General features: G+C 35.5%; 2 protein-coding genes across 2 annotated transcripts; both read right to left on the reverse strand.

The window, feature by feature from the left end:
* Window positions 1-2,553: 2,553 nt before the first annotated feature.
* LOC137619937 (uncharacterized) lies at window positions 2,554-6,668 on the reverse strand. Its single transcript, XM_068350222.1, has 3 exons — window positions 6,537-6,668; window positions 3,432-4,013; window positions 2,554-3,288 (listed from the first exon to the last, which is right to left on the reverse strand). Exons 1-3 carry the CDS (start codon window positions 6,666-6,668, stop codon window positions 2,554-2,556), a joined length of 1,449 nt encoding a protein of 482 aa, XP_068206323.1.
* Window positions 6,669-6,683: 15 nt separating this feature from the next.
* On the reverse strand, window positions 6,684-21,422 carry LOC137619947 (uncharacterized). The gene is made up of 5 exons (XM_068350232.1): window positions 21,328-21,422; window positions 15,370-15,670; window positions 13,888-14,674; window positions 7,587-7,859; window positions 6,684-7,330 (listed from the first exon to the last, which is right to left on the reverse strand). Exons 1-5 carry the CDS (start codon window positions 21,420-21,422, stop codon window positions 6,684-6,686), a joined length of 2,103 nt encoding a protein of 700 aa, XP_068206333.1.
* Between the last annotated feature and the right edge of the window lie 203 nt (window positions 21,423-21,625).

Genomic DNA, 21,625 nt, shown 5'->3' on the forward strand with positions numbered 1-21,625 from the left:
CCTCATAAATATTGTTCTAGCACTATCAGTTCTTCTAAATCAGCCATCTCTCTCACTTTAGCAGCCTCTATCCATCTCCTAAAATATCGTCGTACCCGATAAGTGTAATCTAGGAAAGTCCTTTTCTCATCCTTCCGCAAACTTTGGAAACTTCCATTATAATATTCAGGGGTCATCAGATACATTTGCTGCACACTCCTCTTAATTTCTTGATACTCCTTCCTCTGGTCCTGAGACAAGGCGATATATGCATTGCTTCCTTTTCCAATAAGGACACTCTGTAATAAAACAGGGCATTTATCTTCTGGGCATTCCATCACCGAGGCGACCATTTCAAAATGATCGAAGAACTCGTCATGAGCTTCCTCCATGAATTTCTGGATCAACCTCTGCGCCTTCTCCACATCAAATACGGGATCATACATAGCAGGGGTCACACCTGTCTGAGTTGACGACAGCCTTGCACGAGAATTTAACAGTTCCAATTCCCTTACAAGTCTTGCAAGTTCTCTTGCTTCTTCACTCTCTCTTTCTTCCCATCTTGCAATTTCTCTTGCATCTTTTCTCTCTCTCTCTTCCATTTCCCGTGTATGTCTTGCAATTTCTCTTGCCTTTTCTCTCTCTCTTTCTTATCGTCTTGCAGTTTCTCTACATTCATTTCTGTTTTCACTCCTTCAGTTTTTGGATCATCTGGCACTTGCTTCTCTACGAATTCTGTTTCAGCCTTCTCCAAAAGGTTGCAAGATTCTGCAATATCTTCTTCTGGTAACTTTCTAAGTTCATCAACACTTCTAAGGCTTGACACTTGATTTTGGCTTTAATCATTCCAATAGTTGCATGGCCACTTCATGCTATTAAAATAGTGGACCACTAGCTTTAGTTGCATTAGCTTCCGACAATTCCTGAACAATTGGGTTTTTCAAAAACTCCTGTACATTCAACTGAGCCATTTTGTTCGCTATCACGAACGGCAAATAGCAACATTGGTATGTAGACATCCCATTCCTTTTCATTTTCACAACAGTACGTGCGAAGCATGGTTTTGAAGGTTCGATGAAATCGTTCGACCACTCCTTGGCTCTGTGGGTGATAAGGAGATGATAAGCAATGCTTAATATTCTGACAGGCTAAAAATGATGTAAACTTTTTAGACGTAAAATTGGTTCCTTGGTCAGTTTGTACTTCTTTTGGCAAACCAACCAGCGAGAAGAACTTGTTAAGCGCTTCAATTATCTTATCAGCACTCACAGTTCTTAAAGGAATAGCTTCTGGAAATCTGGTAGCACTACACATAATTGTCAGCAAATACTCGTTGCCTTTGCTAGACCTAGGAAGAGGTCCCACACAATCCAAAACCAGTCTTTCAAAGGGTTCGCCTGGAACTTCAATGGGTTGCAATGGCATCACTTTAGGGTCATGTTGAGCTTTACCTACTTATTGACATAAATCGCGATTTTTACAATATTCACTACAATCTTTGTGCATCTTAGGCCAATAAAGATACCTCAATAATTTCGCATAAGTTTTGTTTATACCTAAATGACCAGAATAACTACTGTCATGAGCAATACCTAGAACAAAATTCTTATAACTACTTGGAATAATCACTTGTTCTACAACATCATCAACATTTCTACTCTTGAACTTCCTCATTAGGATTCCATCCTTAACAAAGTAACACTTGCCTTCCTTCTCAATATCATTTATATCAACAAGGGCATTATCTCTTATTACCTTCAAATTCTCATCTTCAATTTGAGATTTAACAAATTCTTCCTTATTAACTTTCAGCATTCGCAAAGGAGTACTGACTTTACTTACTTGTATTGTTTCAGGACTGTCTTTAAACAAGTTTTGTAAATACAAACCGTCGTCATCCTTTACCTTTCCTTCGGCACTCTTACTTCTTTTAGTAACTGCACAAGCAGGAAATATGTTTGGAAATGTACATTCAACTTCTGTAATAGATGAAGAATTAGAGGGTTTTTCTATCAAAATTGGATTACTGCTACCAAAAACTTTGTCTCCACATACATCAATTCCAAGATTTAACTCTACTCCCGATACTGGGATTTCTCTCACCAAAGCAATTTTAACAAATCCCGAAATTAACGGAGTTTCCAACTTTACTTCTACTAATGGAGCCGAGAATTCAGGTCCAAACCCACGCAGAAGTACATACTCTCCAGTATCCTTCCACTGGTCATACATATTTCTTATCATTACAGACTGTACCGCTCCGGTATCTCTTAACCACCTTACTTTCTTTTTTTCAACACAAGGGAGGTGTAACCAACCTTCTCCCATAAAAGGGTCATACAATTCAGTACCTTTGGATTTGGTACTCTCTTCAGGTAGTCCCATTCCATCTTTTACATTAGTCTCAATATGACCAACATGATTAACATTTTGAACACAATTGTTACGCATTTTGTAACCAATATTCTCATCAACATTACATACATTATTATCAATGCTATTGTTACAGTAACTCTTACCTGGCCTAAGGGGAGAAGCAAACAAACAAGGACTACTGTCACCACATGCTTGCGGTCAATTTAACAATGCAATAGTATTTTCAGGTTTAGGATCATCCTTCTTAGAATATACAGGTTTATCTTTAACTTTATATACCACTTGAATTGGACGGTTTTCTGTGCGATGTGGACAACTCCTACTGATGTGTCCTGGTTTGCCACAACTGAAACATACAAAATCTCTAAAGTTTTCGCCTACATTTTGATAACGGGGTGTAAACTGATCATTTCCACTGGATCCTGCTTTTCCAGCACTAACACTAGGACCAGAACTATTTTGACTTTCCCCTCTAATACCTCTATTAAAGGATTTATTATAAACTCCACCAGAGGATACCTGTGAACTCGTAGTCTTACCTTGTGCCTTGTAATTTTGACGCTCTTCCCACACTCTGTTCCTTCCAATTTTAGGAGCGACGTCAGTATGATACAGCTTATGGGTCAATGCGTAATTATCAGTCAATCTAGTGGCTTCATCCACATTATCTACATCACGTTCATCCAAATATGTTTTATTAAGTGGATTAATACCATCCTTGAACTGCTCAAGCAAGATAAGTTCCTGAAGTTTACCGAAATCACCATTAACTTCTCTGGCATTCATCCACCTATCATACCACAGGCGTTGTTCCCGTGCATACTCCATATGAGTGTGACCATCTCTTTTTATCCAGCTTCTGAACTTCTTTCTATACCTCTCTGGCGCCCATTCATAAGCTTTCAAAACCTCAGATTTAACTCTCTCATAATCCTTAGAATCATCCAAAGATAAGGCAGAAAATACTTCCCTAGCCTTTCCTCGAAAAGATGTTTGAACCAACGTGCTCCACGACGTTCTCGGCCATTCACGCTGTTCTGCTACTTTCTCAAATTGTAAAAAAAAAAAGAATTTACTTCATTCTCAACAAAAATGGGTACACTTTTTACTGCGTTGTCTACCTGAAAAGACTTTAGTGCTACTTTGGACTTTCCTTCTACTTCAATTTTCTTTATCTCTAGTTCAATCCTCTTTTGCTCAACCTCAGCTTCTAACTTTTTAAGTTCGACAGCTTTCTCATTCTCAGCTCTTTCATTTTCTAATCTAACTATTTGCAAATGAATCTGCATCTTCTCAACACTCATCCCTTCATAAACAAGTTTTGACTTTTTTGGTTTAACCCTAAGTGTCTTGGTTTTTTCACGTACGGCTTTGGCACCTTCCTCTTCACTTGTACTATCCTCTGTACTATTATCACTAGCACTTTGCTGGCTATCAGCTTCTTCCTTTTCCCAATTCATTAGTAACAACGCTTCCTTATCAGACAAAATGCCTAAAGTCATTAGCGCCTCACTTACTTTATTTGAGATTTCTTGCTTCCTTGCTGATTCTGATACTTCTACATTATAGTACCTAGCTAGAACAATCCAGTCTATTTTAGTTATACCTTCTAACTTTTCACCACTAGGAGTACGTATGAAATCTTTCAAATCAAACATCTTTAATAACCTGCTCAAAATGACACAGCAAGACAAATATAGCACTAACACTATCACAACTCTCCCCCCTCTTTAAAGTATATGAAAGTGCTAAAAAGCAATTAACGGTTGACAGAATAAGCTAACACCGAGGATAAGTTAATAGGGATACGTTCGAGTTTCGTTCGGTAGGCCCCCATGTAACATAAAAAAAAAACTTATAATAAGGATTTACGAGGAGAATATATCAGGAAGCAGTGATAACCCATTATAACTTAAAATGTACTTTTAATAACAATTAGTAAAGAAACAGAACATTAAACCAATTACAAACTCATTACACAACAGCAAAGACTCGCCATACAGCACTTCATCAAGACTACTAATCACTAATTTCTGCAGTTTACCGTATAATACCCAAGTCGCAAAGCTTTACATCATCACAACATATAATTCACTGTAGTAACATCAAACAGTTAGTGGCAACCAACGTTACATCACACAAGAAAACGTCCAAATGGATAAACAATACATTACCATATATTCTTTAAAAACTTGATACACTATTATCACTTGTTTGTTGCGACTCCGCCGAAAATCACCGTTTTGGGCTTTTATATACCCGACTCACGCTAGACATCCATGTACTAAATTTAATATTTCGGTACATTATCGTTGGCGACTACTGACTACGCCAAGCGGTACTGCCATCTGTTGTCTAGTGTTCACCTTTCTTATGAAAATATCAATTTTCAACCTTTTCTGCAATTTTATACTCAATAAATCATATTCCTTTACATTCTTCCATTTAAACTCCGCGGCTCTCTCCTCAGTCCATGCTGAAATTTCACTCGTACAGTCTTAAACATTAGCCACTTCCACCATTCAGCAACTATCGGAGACTGCCACGTCGTTGGTAACAAGCACTTTCCTTTCAATATAAAAGGTTTAGATTAATCAACAGACCTAGAGAGAGAATCTGCAATGACATTTTCCTTGCCTGCTATATGGTGAACATTTATTTTGAATGGTTGCAAAAATAAAGCCCATCTTAAAATTCTCTTATTGTTGTGCTTACATTTATTAATTAAGGTTAATGGATTATTATCAGTATATATGTCTTTTTCAAAATTACTGTTTAACAAGTATATCTCAAAGTGCATTAAACTCAAAATTAAACTTGAAGCTTCTTTCTCAACAATACTATAATTTAACTGGTGGCTATTGAATTTCTTTGAAAAGTAAGATACAGGGTGTAAAATACCACCATGTTCCTGTAATAATACACTGCCAGCTCCTACTTCACTGGAGTCTACCTGTAACTTGAATGGTAGATTAAAGTCTGGGGATTTCAGCACTAGCTTAGACATTAACATGAGCTTAAGTTTGCTAAAAGCTTCGTCACATTCCTTTGACCAAACAGACTTCACATCCTTTTTCAGCAAATCTGTTAATGGGTAGGCTACATCTGAAAAGTTCTTACAAAATTTTCTGTAATACCCCACTGTCCCCAAAAATTTCATCACGCCACGTTTAGATGTAGGGATGGTCAAATTCTTTATGACCTCAATATGACAATAAACAGGTTTCACTTGGCCACTTCCTATTTCATGTCCTAAATATTGAACAGTAGTTTTTCCAAATTCACATTTTGCAAGGTTTATCGTAACATTGAATTCTAATAACCTCTTAAAAACATCATATACTTTTTTATGTGACCTTCCCAGGTTTCTCCAACTATGATAATGTCATCTAAATAAACAAATACACCTTCGAGATCCTTTAAGATATAATTCATTTGACGTTGGAATGTCAGAGGTGCATTACATAAACCAAATGGCATTACCTTATATTTATAAAGTCCATGGGGTGTAACAAATGCAGCAATATTCCTGCTGTTTTTGTCTAACTCAATTTGATAGTATCCTTTCAATAAATCAATTTTACTTAAAAAAGGAAACTTTGCTACATTATCAATTATATCTTCTACTCTGGGCATGGGATATGAATCTTTTATAGTTACATTATTTACCTTTCGATAGTCTGTACACATTCTTGCACTTCCATCAGGTTTGTCGACTAGAATGCATGGGCTAGCCCATTCACTATGGCTTTCCTCTGCTAGTCCGTGTTTCAGCAAATAAGCAACTTCGGTCTTTAACTATTGTTGTTGCCTCGGTGACATTCTGTACGGACGCTGACTTATTGGAGTCTCCTCTCTCAACCTGATTTTATGCTGTACTCCTTTTATCCTTTTTGGATGGTCTGAAAACAGATCTGAAAATTTTGAATTAGCACTTTAAAATCCTGCTGTTGTTCATCAGATAAATGAATACATAATTTTCTAAATTTTTCATAACCCCTCAAATACTCAGTATTTTTTATCCTAACTTCAAATTCTCCTTCAACATCTTTTTCATCATCCTCTTTTGCAATTGACAACACTCCACTGGATTCATTATACCTTTTTAACTTGTTAATATGGAAAGTTTTAACTTTCCTTCATCCTGTAGGAAATTGAATTCGATAGTTAACATCACTTACTTTTTCCTTCACCGTGCAAGGTCCTATATACTTCTGGTTAAAAACCTTACCAGATGTAGGGAGATACACTAGAACCTTGTCTCCTATGTCGAGTTCACGTTTTGCAGCCTTTTTGTCGTAGTTTCTTTTCATCCCTTCTTGTACTATTTAGAGATTCTCGTGTGCTACTTTCCATATTTTCTTTATTTTTTCCTTCATTTCTTGTAAAGTGATAGAATCCTTTTCATCTGAAATCAATTGATTCTTTATCACCTCCATGGGCGACCTTACCTGATGGACATATACTAACTGAAAAGGAGAATACTCCAACGATGAATGTACGATATCACGAACGGCAAACAGCAACATTGGTATGTAGACATCCCATTCCTTTTCATTTTCACAACAGTACGTGCGAAGCATGGTTTTGAAGGTTCGATGAAATCGTTCGACCACTCCTTGGCTCTGTGGGTGATAAGGAGATGATAAGCAATGCTTAATATTCTGACAGGCTAAAAATGATGTAAACTTTTTAGACGTAAAATTGGTTCCTTGGTCAGTTTGTACTTCTTTTGGCAAACCAACCAGCGAGAAGAACTTGTTAAGCACTTCAATTATCTTATCAGCACTCACAGTTCTTAAAGGAATAGCTTCTGGAAATCTGGTAGCACTACACATAATTGTCAGCAAATACTCGTTGCCTTTGCTAGACCTAGGAAGAGGTCCCACACAATCCAAAACCAGTCTTTCAAAGGGTTCGCCTGGAACTTCAATGGGTTGCAATGGCATCACTTTAGGGTCATGTTGAGCTTTACCTACTTATTGACATAAATCGCAATTTTTACAATATTCACTACAATCTTTGTGCATCTTAGGCCAAAAAAAATACCTCAATAATTTCTCATAAGTTTTGTTTATACCTAAATGACCAGAATAACTACTGTCATGAGTAATACCTAGAACAAAATTTCTTATAACTACTTGGAATAATCACTTGTTCTACAACATCATCAACATTTCTACTCTTGAACTTCCTCATTAGGATTCCGTCCTTAACAAAGTAACACTTGCCTTCCTTCTCGATATCATTTATATCAACAAGGGCATTATCTCTTATTACCTTCAAATTCTCATCTTCAATTTGAGATTTAACAAATTCTTCCTTATTAACTTTCAGCATTCGCAAAGGAGTACTGACTTTACTTACTTGTATTGTTTCTGGACTGTCTTTAAACAAGTTTTGTAAATACAAACCGCCGTCATCCTTTACCTTTCCTTCGGCACTCTTACTTCTTGTAGTAACTGCACAAGCAGGAAATATGTTTGGAAATGTACATTCAACTTCTGTAATAGATGAAGAATTAGAGGGTTTTTCTTGCAAAATTGGATTACTGCTACCAAAAACTTTGTCTCCACATACATCATTTCCAAGAATTAACTCTACTCCCGACACTGGGATTTCTCTCACCAAAGCAAATTTTAACAAATCCCGAAATTAACGGAGTTTCCAACTTTACTTCTACTAATGGAGCCGACAGGAAGAAGAAGAAGCTCTGTTTGTTTACAAACGCTATTTGGAACGCTCTGCTCATTTTGAGATTTTGAGACGGTTTTCCGAGGGTTTTCTTATGAATTTGGACTACAACTTGTGAGTCAGATGCCAGTGAACTAATTAGTGTTCAAGTGAACTAGTTTGTGTCATAGTTCATATTATTAGACGTAGTTTGCCTCGATACACCTCCAAGGAATCGCCAAGCCGGAGTTTTCATGTCGCCTGAGGCGATATGAGGTCATCATAGAAAACGGAGCGTTTTCTACCAGCTACGATGGCAAACAACTTTCCAATGGCTGCGAGACTTAAACCAAAGACTACAGTTGGTTTAAAATTTTCGTGTTCCCCTAATTATGAGTTGGCATGTGATGTCATATTTAATAAGTTAAAAATAAGTGAAAAAGACATACGAGGGTTTCAGAACATACCAAGTAACAGAGTGGCTGTGAAATTTATTGAGGAGAAGGTTTTTGATGTCTTTATACGAGAGTACGAAGACAAAGTGATTCATTTCGGTAATGGCGAAAAGGCCCTAGTAGTAAATTTGAGCAGTGTATATACTTATGTATCAATACGTTATGCACATTTTGATATAGAAGACTCCCTTTTAATTAGTGTCCTCGAACAGTATGGGAATGTTCTTCATCTCAGACATAATACCTTTTCTCATGGGAGAGCGAGTGGTCTAGAAAATGGAACACGCACTGTGAAAATGGAAATAAAGAAAAATATCCCATCCTCCATAAATATTTGTGGTTATAATGTTGTGTTTTTATATAATGGTCAGAAAAAGACGTGTTACAAGTGCGGAAGAGACTCTCATATGGCAGTTAACTGTAATATGGATAGTGAGCCTAAGTTAAATATTTTTAATTTGAATGATTTCCCAGAAATGCCCAGCAAGGATTCTGATAAGGGTCGGATATCGGAAGAAGATGGTACTCCTGATGTTCAACTGGCAACAGGTAATGAAGGAAATGTGGAGCAACCATATGATGGAAAGAGTATTTAAAATGATAAAGAAGAATCCAGCAACCACGGAGAGGACCAGATAGGCGACTTATGTGAAGCAGTAGGAGAACAACTAGTGACCATTCCCTCATCCAAGAATGTTGATGATGTTGCTGTTCATCAACACTCAGTTGAAATAGAAGGTCGATCATGTGACCTGGAGTGTCATGTTCCAGGTAATGGTGATAATTTAACAGATACTGACAGTGATAGTGACATCTTTGCAATAAAAAGTGCACCTGAAGGAGCTTCTCAAGTTACCGAAATAACTGAGGATAAGGGGCTACCATCACAAGATGAACCTCTTATTCCTTACACAGTTGAAAGTCTCTTTCCCGTTGAGGATGATGTAAATGAAGAACCGGGAAATCTTAAGGAAATCAATATAGCGGTTTCAGTGCATAGGGATGATGAATCAGTGGATGGTGCTACTGAAGAAGGTGACATTGATATAGAGGTAAATAAAGTCAGTGATATTGAAGACGATTTGAAAAATGATGATAAAGGTTCAGACGTGATGCCAAAAGGACAGTGGAACATAGATTTAGATACTGTAGGTAAATTAAAGTTAATTAGAGGAAAATCCAATAAAGAAAAAAGGAAGGAAGAAAAAATGAATGGAAAAGATAGGTTGTCAAAGAAAAAGAAAAAGTAATTGTTTCAGTGTTCGTTGTTGTAATGGCTCTTTCTGTTGCCACTTTAAATATTAATGGCTTAAATGAGGTAATTAAACAAATGAAAGTTGTGTCCTTTATCATGTACTATAAAATTGATATTCTGTTGATTCAAGAACATAACGTAAAAGATATTTCAGGGTTGAGTTATCTCACTAATTTTATGTGTATAGTGTTCAATCCATCAATCAATTTAAAAGGAGGTACAATGATTTGTATAAATAATAAAACAAATGTTAATATTTTAACCAAGGAGATGGATACTAATGGTAGAATTGTTGGTGTAAGGGTATGTTACAATAACTGCATTATACCTATCATAAATGTATATGCTCCATCTGGTGCCAGTAAATTTGCTGAAAGGGAAGACTTTTTCAGGAATGAAATATTGTATTACCTGCGACATAATATTGATTATCTTATTTTTGGGGGTGATTTCAACTGTATAACATGCACAAGAGATTGCAGTAATAATAACAAAGCCTTACTGTCTAAGTCTATGAGTACTCTCGTGAAAAACCTTGCTCTGAGAGATAATTACAAATTCACAAACAGGATATTAGAATACACTTATATACGGGAAAACTATGGATCCAGAATAGACAGGATTTATACGGTAAAATTATTTGATAATATAACATCTGCAGACACCATTCCAATAAGTTTTTCAGATCATAGTATGGTTGTTTTGAAATTAAACATAAACATACAAAAAATTGGCACAGGGTATTGGAAGTTGAATGTTAAAGTTTTAGATTCTGATGAAATTGAAGAAATTTTTTTACATGTATGGCAGTTTATAAAGCAGAAAAAGGGTACATTTGATAACATACTCTTATGGTGGGACTGGGCAAATTCACAATGTAAAAAATTCTTTGTCAAATTATGTAAAAAATTTTCTCAAGAAAAGTATGGATTGCTTAACTTATTACAAACAAGATTGCGTCAACTTTATGATATTAACTATAAAACAAGTGTAAATTATGAAAATATTAGGATTCTCAAGAATAGGATTTGTGACATCCAGAATGAAATATTAGAAGGTATAAAGATAAGAGCCAAACTAAATGATCGTACAACTGGGGAAAAAATATCTGCACATCTACTTGGTGCTGAGAAAAAGAAATATCATACACGCATTACTAACATAAAACAAGCAGATGGTTCCATTGTAGAAAGCACAGAGGGAATTTCTGTTGTTATAAAGGAGCACTTTGAAAAATTGTTTTGTAAGGTAACTGGTCAGGTAAAAAGTCAAGATTATTTTCTTAACCTGTGCCATTCTGTCCTAAACCAGGAAGATGTAAGTTTGTTAAGTAGAGAATTAGAGGAAATTGAGGTTTTTGATGCTATCAAGAGTATGTGTAAAGGAAGATCACCAGGGTATGATGGACTTCCTATAGAATTCTACAAAAAGTTTTGGTCTTTAATAAAGTCTGACGTTATGGAAGTGTTCAAATCCATTGTGACTGAGAAATATATGTCAGATAGTCAAAATTTGGGTGTAATAAAATTATTAGCTAAAATAGGAGATTTATCGTTGGTGGAGAACTGGAGACCTATATCCCTTCTGAATGTTGACTATAAAATCTTTGCTAAGGTTTTAGCAAACAGATTGAGATGTGTTATTGGGAAGATTATCTCCCCAGAACAATATTGTGCAGTGAAGGAAAGGTCGATTGTTAATTGTAATAATACGATTCGAGGTGTAATTTTTCATACAAAACAAAAGAGTGAAGACTTAGCAATTCTAAGCTTAGACTGGTCTAAGGCTTTTGATAGAGTTAATATGGATTTTGTTTTTAAAGTGATGAAGAAATTTGGTTTACCAGATGAATTTGTGGCTCTAGTTAGAATATTGTACAAAGATTGTGTAAGTAGTATCTTGGTAAATGGGTTTATGAGTTCAACTTTTTGTATTAAAAGGTCAGTAAGACAAGGCTGCCCTATGTCAATGTTGTTATATTGTATATTTCAAGAACCTTTGTATAGAGCAATAAAGAGCAATAACAAGATAATAGGGCCTAGCCTTCCAAACAGTGTAAATATATGCCTGCAAGGTTATGTAGATGACTCATCCGTGATCTTGTCAACTGATGATTCAGTTAGAGAGTGTTATAAAGAAGTACAATGGTTTGAACTTGTGACAGGTGCACAGCTAAACAAGGACAAAACTAGTATAATTGGGTTTGGGAAATGGGAAAACCGAAAAATTTGGCCTATCAGTTGGTTGAAAACTGTTGAAAGTATCAAAATTCTTGGTATAATTTATTATAGTGATTTTGAGGTTACATGTGAAGAAAATTGGTCTCGCCTTACTCAAAATATTAAAATTTCCATAGATATGCTAAATCAAAGACAATTATCTATTTTCCAAAGAGCTATTATTGTTAATTCACTAGTTTTGTCCAAAGTTTGGTATATATCACACACTTTGCCTCCTTTGAAAAAGTACATTGCTCAAATAAATATGCATGTATTCCGATATATATGGCAGGGAACTTACTATCCTGTAGGTAGAGATACTCTTTGTTTGTCGAAAGAGAATGGTGGATTGGGTATTATAAATGTTTATTTTAAGTCCTTGGCGATTTTCAGTTCGACAGCTCTAAATGATATTAGAAAGGATATTGGTTTAAGTAATTTCTATTGTAAGATGAGAATTAGTTTTTTGTTGGACTTGAAGGAAATAAATGAGGTTTCATTTGTGTCAACATCATTTTATTCAGTTGCAATTAATGTAATCAGAAAAGTTTATCACCATGCAAAATTTCCTAACTTAAGTTCTAAAGATTGTTATAATTTTATAAGGCCAGAGTGTGTCCCAAAAATTGAAGGGAGTTATCCACTTTTGGACTGGAAAATGGTATGGGACAGCATAAACAAACCTTTCATTGGCATCATGGAGAGAGAGAGTTTACCTTTAGATATGCTCATGGGACTTTGGCGACAAATAATCGTCTGAAAATGTTGAATATCAGAGACAGTGATAAATGTGATCATTGCGATGATGTTGAATGCAGTTTGCATATATTTTACTTTTGCAGGCACATCCAGACAATATTGATGTATGTCAAAAGTGTATTATTTCATACTTGTGACATAAACAGGGACAATTTTTTAAACACATTAATGTTCAATTACAAATATAGAACGAAAAAGGATTATAATAGCGCCACTGTATTGATAGTTGGTTATTTATATGCTGTTTGGGTCAGTAAGAAGAAACGATATACGAAAGAGGAAACAGATGCCTTTCTTAAGAGTAAATTTCAATATGATCGGTGGCTTTTGAAAAATATCTATAAAGAAAGAATGAATAAAATGTTCACCAAAAAGTATATAAATTATTGTTTTTGAGTGACTAAAAATTAAAATCAAGATGTGTGATGTTGTAAATTGTTAAATTAGATGGATTTGTTTATAGAAAAATGTAATTAAATGTGATTATACTATAAATATTATGATTGTGCAGAATATGTAATTTAACTTTTTAATAAAAAGATAAAAAAAAAATGGAGCTGAGAATTCAGGTCCAAACCCACGCAGAAGTACATACTCTCCAGTATCCTGTGACGGCGCCGAGTAAGGGTGTGAACTCAAAGGCAGATTGGAAACGACTGAGTTATATTGTTGTGGAACACTCTCCTTATATACAAAACCTCAAGGCAACAGGACATGACAAGTTCACAAGACAGACAATATCACAGAGGAAAAACCAGACATGAATTTTCATGTTCGTTTTAGTGCGAGGGAAGAGCGAAGATACAAGCATAATATATACAAAAGGAATTATGTACAATTGTGTGAAACACGGTTGGTACAATCCTTCCACTGGTCATACATATTTCTTATCATTACAGACTGTACCGCTCCGGTATCTCTTAACCACCTTACTTTCTTTTTTTCAACACAAGGGAGGTGTAACCAACCTTCTCCCATAAAAGGGTCATACAATTCAGTACCTTTGGATTTGGTACTCTCTTCAGGTAGTCCCATTCCATTTTCTTTATATTAGTCTCAATATAACCAACATGATTAACATTTTGAACACAATTGTTACGCATTTTGTAACCAATATTCTCATCAACATTACATACATTATTATCAATGCTATTGTTACAGTAACTCTTACCTGGCCTAAGGGGAGAAGCAAACAAACAAGGACTAATGTCACCACATGCTTGCGGTCGATTTAACAATGCAATAGTATTTTCAGGTTTATGATCATCCTTCTTAGAATGCACAGGTTTATCTTTAACTTTATTTACCACTAGAATTGGACGGTTTTCTGTGCGATGTGGACAACTCCTACTGATGTGTCCTGGTTTGCCACAAATGAAACTTACAAAATCTCTAAAGTTTTCGCCTACATTTTGATAACGGGGTGTAAACTGATCATTTCCACTGGATCCTGCTTTTCCAGCACTAACACTAGGACCAGAACTATTTTGACTTTCCCCTCTAATACCTCTATTAAAGGATTTATTATAAACTCCACCAGAGGATACCTGTGAACTCGTAGTCTTACCTTGTGCCTTGTAATTTTGACACTCTTCCCACCCTCTGTTCCTTCCAATTTTAGGAGTGACGTCAGTATGATACAGCTTATGGGTCAATGCGTAATTTTCAGACAATCTAGTGGCTTCATCCACATTATCTACATCACGTTCATCCATATATGTTTTAATAAGTGGATTAATACCATCCTTGAACTGCTCAAGCAAGATAAGTTCCTGAAGTTTACCGAAATCACCATTAACTTCTCTGGCATTCATCCACCTATCATACCACAGGCGTTGTTCCCGTGCATACTCCATATGAGTGTGACCATCTCTTTTTATCCAGCTTCTGAACTTCTCTCTATACCTCTCTGGCACCCATTCATAAGCTTTCAAAACCTCAGAAAATACTTCCCTAGCCTTTCCTCGAAAAGAGGTTTGAACCAACGTGTTCCACGACGTTCTCGGCCATTCAAGCTATTCTGCTACTTTCTCAAATTGTAAAAAAAAAGAATCTACTTCATTCTCAACAAAAATGGATACACTTTTTACTGCGTTGTCTACCTGAAAAGACTTTAGTGCTACTTTGGACTTTCCTTCTACTTCAATTTTCTTTATCTCTAGTTCAATCCTCTTTTGCTCAACCTCAGCTTCTAACTTTTTAAGTTCGACAGCTTTCTCATTCTCAGCTCTTTCATTTTCTAATCTAACTATTTGCAAATGAATCTGCATCTTCTCAACACTCATCCCTTCATAAACAAGTTTTGACTTTTTTGGTTTAACCTTAACCCTTTTACCCCCAAAGGACGTACTGGTACGTTCCACAAAACTCATCCCTTTACCCCCATGGACGTACCGGTACGTCCTTGCAAAAAAAGGCTATAAAAATTATTTTTTTCATATTTTTAATAATTTTTTGAGAAAATTCAGGCATTTTCCAAGAGAATGAGACCAACCTGACCTCTCTATGACCAAAATTAAGGCTGTTAGAGCAATTTAAAAAATATATACTGTAAAATGTGCTGGGGAAAAAATAACCCCTTGGGGGTTAAGGGTTGGAAATTTCCAAAGAGCCCGGGGGTAAAAGGGTTAAGTGTCTTGGTTTTTTCACGTACGGCTTTGGCACCTTCCTCTTCACTTGTACTATCCTCTGTACTATTATCACTAGCACTTTGCTGGCTATCAGCTTCTTCCTTTTCCCAATTCATTAGTAACGACGCTTCCTTATCAGACAAAATGCCTAAAGTCATTAGCGCCTCACTTACTTTATTTGAGATTTCTTGCTTCCTTGCAGATTCTGATACTTCTACATTATAGTACCTAGCTAGAACAATCCAGTCTATTTTAGTTATACCTTCTAACTTTTCACCACTAGGACTACGTATGAAATCTTTCAAATCAAACATCTTTAATAACCTGCTCAAAATGACACAGCAAGACAAATATAGCACTAACACTATCACAACTCTCCCCCCTCTTTAAAGTATATGGAAGTGCTAAAAAGCAATTAACAGTTGACAGAATAAGCTAACACCGAGGATAAGTTAATAGGGATACGTTCGGGTTTCGTTCGACAGGCCCCCATGTAACATAAGAAAAAAAATCTTATAATAAGGATTTAAGAGGAGGATATATCAGGAAACAGTGATAACCCATTACAACTTAAAATGTACTTTAATAACAATTAGTAAAGAAACAGAACATTAAACCAATTACAAACACATTACACAACAGCAAAGACTCGCCATACAGCACTTCATCAAGTCCTACTAATCACTAATTTCTGCAGTTTACCGTAACCCAAGTCGCAAAGCTTTACATCATCACAACATATAATTCACTGTAGTAACATCAAACAGTTAGTGGCAACCAACGTTACATCACACAAGAAAACGTCCAAATGGATAAACAATACATTACCTTATATTCCTTAAAAACTTGATACACTATTATCACTTGTTTGTTGCGACTCCGCCGAAAATCACCGTTTTGGGCCTTTATATACCCGACTCACGCTAGACATCCATGTACTAAATATAATATTTCGGTACATTATCCTTAGCGACTACTGACTACGCCAAGCGGTACTGCCATCTGTTGTCTAGTGTTCACCTTTCTTATGCAAATATCAATTTTCAACCTTTTCTGCAATTTTATACTCAATAAATCATATTCCTTTACAATATATATATATATATATATATATATATATATATATATATATATATATATATATATTTATAGATATATATATACATATATATATATATATATATATATATATATATATATATATATATATATATATATATATATATATATATATATATATATATATATATATATATATATATAATATACATATATATATATATAGATAGATATATATATGTATATATACATATATATATATAGATAGACAATATATATATATATATATATATATATATATATATATATATATATATATATATATATACTACGACTAGCGAATAAAGTAATCTCCCGAACGCCAAACTCACCTGCATTATATTACATAAGTCTGATTCACGCGAGAACATATCCGAATTCTGAGAATAATACACAACTCCAAGACGTTAATATACATGAATACTGAATATCTAAAGGTCTCTTTGTGTTACGCTCAAAACAAAAATTGGTTGATAACCATAGTTTTAATGGGAACTATTCTAAAATCAACCTCTTACTTTTGTTCTAAGTCTTGGATTCGATCAAAGTACTGAAATAATTATTGGTGATAGAAATAATACACACTTTACAGTTACACACACACACACATATATATATATATATATATATATATATATATATATATATATATATATATATATATTATTATTATTATTATTAAATGCTAAGCTACAACCCTAGTTGGAAAAGCAGGATGCTATAAGCCCAGGGGCCCCAACAGGGAAAATAGCCCAGTGAGGAAAGGAAATAAGGAAATAAGGAAAATAGAACATTTTAGGAATAGTAACAATATTAAAATAAATACTTCCCATTTAAACCATAAAAACTTCAACAGAACAAGAGGAAGAGAAACTAGGTAGAAAAGTGTGCCCAAGTGTACCCTCAAGCAAGAGAACTCTAACCCAAGGCAGTGTAAGACCATGGTACAGAGGCTATGGCACTACCCAAGAATAGAGAACAATGGTTTGATTTTGGAGTGTCCTTCTCCTAGAAGAGCTGCTTACCATAGCTAAAGAGTCTCTTCTACCCTTACCAAGAGGAAAGTAGCCACTGAACAATTACAGTGCAGTAGTTAACCCCTTGGGTGAAGAAGAACTGTCTAGTAATCACAGTGTTGTCAGGTGTATGAGGACAGAGGAGAATCTGTAAAGGATAGGCCAGACTATTCGGTGTCTGTGTAGGCAAAGGGAAAGAACCGTAACCAGAGAGAAGGGTCCTATGTAGTACTGTCTGGCCAATCAAAGGACCCCATAACTCTCTAGCGGTAGTATATATATATATATATATATATATATATATATATATATATATATATATATATATATATATATATATATATATATATATATATATATATATATATATATATATATATATATATTATGAAAATAAAAATTCAGCAACAATACCAAAAATAGTTCACTCAAAATTTAACTCTGAACTAGACCTTAGACTAAGACAAAATGACACTTCGGGATTAATAAAATTATTTATGTCACTAGAAATTAATTTAGGAAAATATTCATTTTGACAATTAATGAAAAAAGGACACTTTAACACTAGAAAATAACCATTAATTACACTTATATATACTAACTGTTATTCTTACGTCCTTTGGCCTCACACAAGGCACAGAACGGTTAAGAAAAAAGTAAATGCAATTCACTTTTTCACCAAATCACACAGGGCCAGGCACGAAAAATATTTTATTTTACAATATATACTATTTACAAATACACTTCACTTCTTTCAAAATAAAAAATTACCAACCCTTTTAACAAACACTATACACTATGCACGTTTGAGAGAAAACCCTTAGTGGTTTGATAGATGCTGGTGAGAGGACTGTTGGATGTTGGCTCTTTCGGAATGTCAGGCTGGATCTCCCTCTTCAATGCATTGGAAGGCCCTATATATTTCATCCTAATGCCTTCCAGAAACTTCCAATTCATTCCAGCTATGCATTCTCGATGCGTGTGCACATGGTCCTGATGGTCTCTTGCGACGTCAGGTTGCCAACTTGGCAGTTTACAGTAGGGTTCTATTCATCACCCAACGATGGCAGCACACTCAGCTAACTCCGCCCACCTCCTCTCTTAACATTAAAAAAAGAATAAGTTTAGTCTAGAACCTTCATATAATTTCCAACCACGTGGAAACATGGTGCAGTCCCTAGCGTGTGTCATTCAGCATACTTTTTAACAAGATTAACTAAGACCTCATAACAAAACTACGTGAAATAAAAATTTTATTCTTTAAAATAACGTATATTTACATATATGGAACTGAATGAAAATTAACTAAATGAATGATAGTAGTCTCATATAATTTACATACATTTACTTAATCCTACATGAGTGGAACCCACCTTACGAGCTGGCTATACACCTCCTAAATACACAAATAAAATACCTGAATAAAATAATCTACTCTCATGTCATACCAGTTTCGTAAGATAGCTTCCCACAAAAAGATTTTTTATTCTGGGCCTGAATCCACCAATTCAGCGTGAGATAAATAATAGGCAACCACGTTCTCTTTACCTGATATATGTTTTACATACAATATGATAGCAAACATAACGACAATCTAATTAACCTTTGATTATAATTCTTTATTTTATTAACAATAGTTAAAGGATTGTTATCTGAGTAAACCATGATTTCTTCATTCTGTGGTCTATTTATATAACCTTCAAACTTCCTTCTCACTGTGATTAGCGCTATTAGTTCATTTTCAATACTGTCAAGTAAATCAGTTGATGATTCTTCAGATTCAACAACATAAAAAAAACAGGGTGTAAATTCATTCCTTGCCTTTTTGCAATAGGACAGCCCCAATCCCATTGTCCAACGCATCCACTTGGATGAGAAATTTCTTGTTGAAATCCTTTACTTGCAGTATCAGTTTTGATGTAAATATTGCCTTTATCCTGTCGAAGGATTTCTGGCACTCGCTTGTCCGTCTATACAAACTTTTTCTTGGGACTAGTCAAGTCTGTCAAGGGAGAGACTACAGACAAAATATTCGGGCAAAAAACGTCTGTAGAATCCTGCCATTCCTAAAAGCCGTTGTAATTGCTTCCTCATTGTGGGGGGTGAAGCTTTCCTTATTCCTTCGACGTTAGCAGGTACCAGGATGATTTGCCCTCTTCCGACTTCAAATCCTAAGTACCGACTACCGAACTGTTGCCTTTCCAAATTCGCTCTTCTCCAGGTTAACTGTTAGCTGTGTTCCTCGCAACTTTTAAAATACCTTCTTCAGGATTCAAAGATGTCCATCCGAGGTCGATGAAGATATCACAATATCATCAAGATATACGCCTACTCCTTCAATCAATTAATACTAAAAAATCACTAACCATATTCCATAACCAAAAAAAATCACACTTAGCACTACAATCTTAACTTACTATATATAGGAAACACATTCAAATAACCACATAAAAAACAAAACTTAAAGCTAAAAATTCCCTTCAACTCCAAATATAAACGTAAAATATATATATATTTCTGAGTGGACTCCTTCGTCCACACAAGGGCCAACAGTCTTTAATTGCCCAAAAACCACAACCTTATAGCAACCGCGACACTGACAAATATCAACACAACTGCATTGATTGATTTTGGGTCGTGTGCGTTGTCATCATAATCATCATCATCATACGTAATCTTGTTCAACAGGCCAGGTCATCAACGCTTGGTCAATCCAAATGAGCAGTCTAACACAATCAATTACAGGCCAGGTCATCAACAATTATCCGAATCCAAGCAGTCGTGCCAAGTTCCTTATTATAGCCAAGTCGTCATCAATCACTGTCACATTCAAAGAAAATCTCTCCAAAGGAGGAATCACGGCTTTTTAAATCAATCAACACTTCCACGCTGGTCAGGAAAATATATAAATATAATCCAGCTCTCACAAACGGAACTGCCTCAAGCTGCAGTCAAATAAAAAAAGCATTCGATCCAAAACATTCACCACTGTCGGAAACTAGCTAAAAACATAAACAAACAATCTCATTTAAACCAACAGTCTTTCTCACCACAAACGATCGATATACTAACTACTTTCGCTCGCTAACACAATCTCTCTCTCTCTCTCTCTCTCTCTCTCTCTCTCTCTCTCTCTCTCTCTCTCTCTCACACACACACACACACACACAGGATTTGGCAAAAAACAAAAATTAAAATAAAGCAAAAATAAATCCTCCACAAAGTGTCTCATAATCTTCTCTGTCGTCTTTCTTATTCCCATATGTCCCGTCTTATGTGCAGAAATCAATATCTGGCGATATATGCCCCATTCGGCATTCTCTGTGTTATAGACGGGTCTGTGCTTCCTCATAAGATATCCATCCTTAAGGTAATAGCAAGTGGGAGACTACTGCACCTCCATCTCATCCACCACAGTACAATAATTCCTTTAATGTCGCATCCTTCTGTTGCAATCCTATCAGACTTTTTTTGATCACTTGGTCTACTTCTAATAATGAGTTTCCTATTCCAAGTCTATTGCTTCCTTGTCTTCATGTTCATTCTTCTGCCGTTCCTCTTCTTTCGGGATCTCTCGGGAGCTCTCCTTTTTAGTACTATCATGGGAAATCTTCTAAGTTCATCATTCCTTCGGTTTCTCTGTCTTCTTCTGCTGCCACTTTCTTTGCAACACTTGTCACACAACTAGGAAACAGATATGGATAGTCCTTCTCGAATTCAATCGTAGGAATATACTTTAGTGGTTTCTCCGTTACAATAGGACAAGGCACAAACGGCGCTTCACCAACCTAATTTCCCAGTAGGACTTCTACTCCTTCGACAGGCAATGAATCCTTTACCGAAATATCAAATTGACCTGCCACCTACTCGCATGACAGTTTCAAACGGCAAATAGGGGTAACCTCCTCACCACCTATTCCCTTCAAAATAACAGAATCTCTTGTGAGAAACTGTTCCACCATCGGGTGTATGCCTCGCGTCACCACACTATAATTACAACCTTTGTCGCGCTATATCTTAACCGGGATCTGCTCGCTCCTATTCAGAGCATGTAACATACCTTCATAAATATACAATTTAAAGGTATCCACGGGGTTTGGGGTTATCCTGTTCGTCGTGTTAATGTTAGCTGGTTTATTTTCCTCTTCGACCTTTCCCGTTTGAT

Source organism: Palaemon carinicauda, chromosome 2 (genome assembly GCF_036898095.1).
Source record: "Palaemon carinicauda isolate YSFRI2023 chromosome 2, ASM3689809v2, whole genome shotgun sequence".
Taxonomy (NCBI): Eukaryota; Metazoa; Arthropoda; class Malacostraca; order Decapoda; family Palaemonidae; genus Palaemon; species Palaemon carinicauda.

Coding starts and splice junctions, on each gene's coding strand:
- LOC137619937 (XM_068350222.1), bottom strand. CDS start 6,668: ATGAAAAGAAACTACGACAAAAAGGCTGCAAAACGTGAACTCGACATA. Junction 4,014..6,536: donor CTTGCACGGTGAAGGAAAAA/GTAAGTGATGTT, acceptor AGGTTATTAAAG/ATGTTTGATTTGAAAGATTT. Junction 3,289..3,431: donor CCATTTTTGTTGAGAATGAA/GTAAATTCTTTT, acceptor GATGATTCTAAG/GATTATGAGAGAGTTAAATC.
- LOC137619947 (XM_068350232.1), bottom strand. CDS start 21,422: ATGGTGGAACAGTTTCTCACAAGAGATTCTGTTATTTTGAAGGGAATA. Junction 15,671..21,327: donor CGTTTGAAACTGTCATGCGA/GTAGGTGGCAGG, acceptor CATTTTGAGCAG/GTTATTAAAGATGTTTGATT. Junction 7,331..7,586: donor AAATGATATCGAGAAGGAAG/GCAAGTGTTACT, acceptor GTCAATAAGTAG/GTAAAGCTCAACATGACCCT.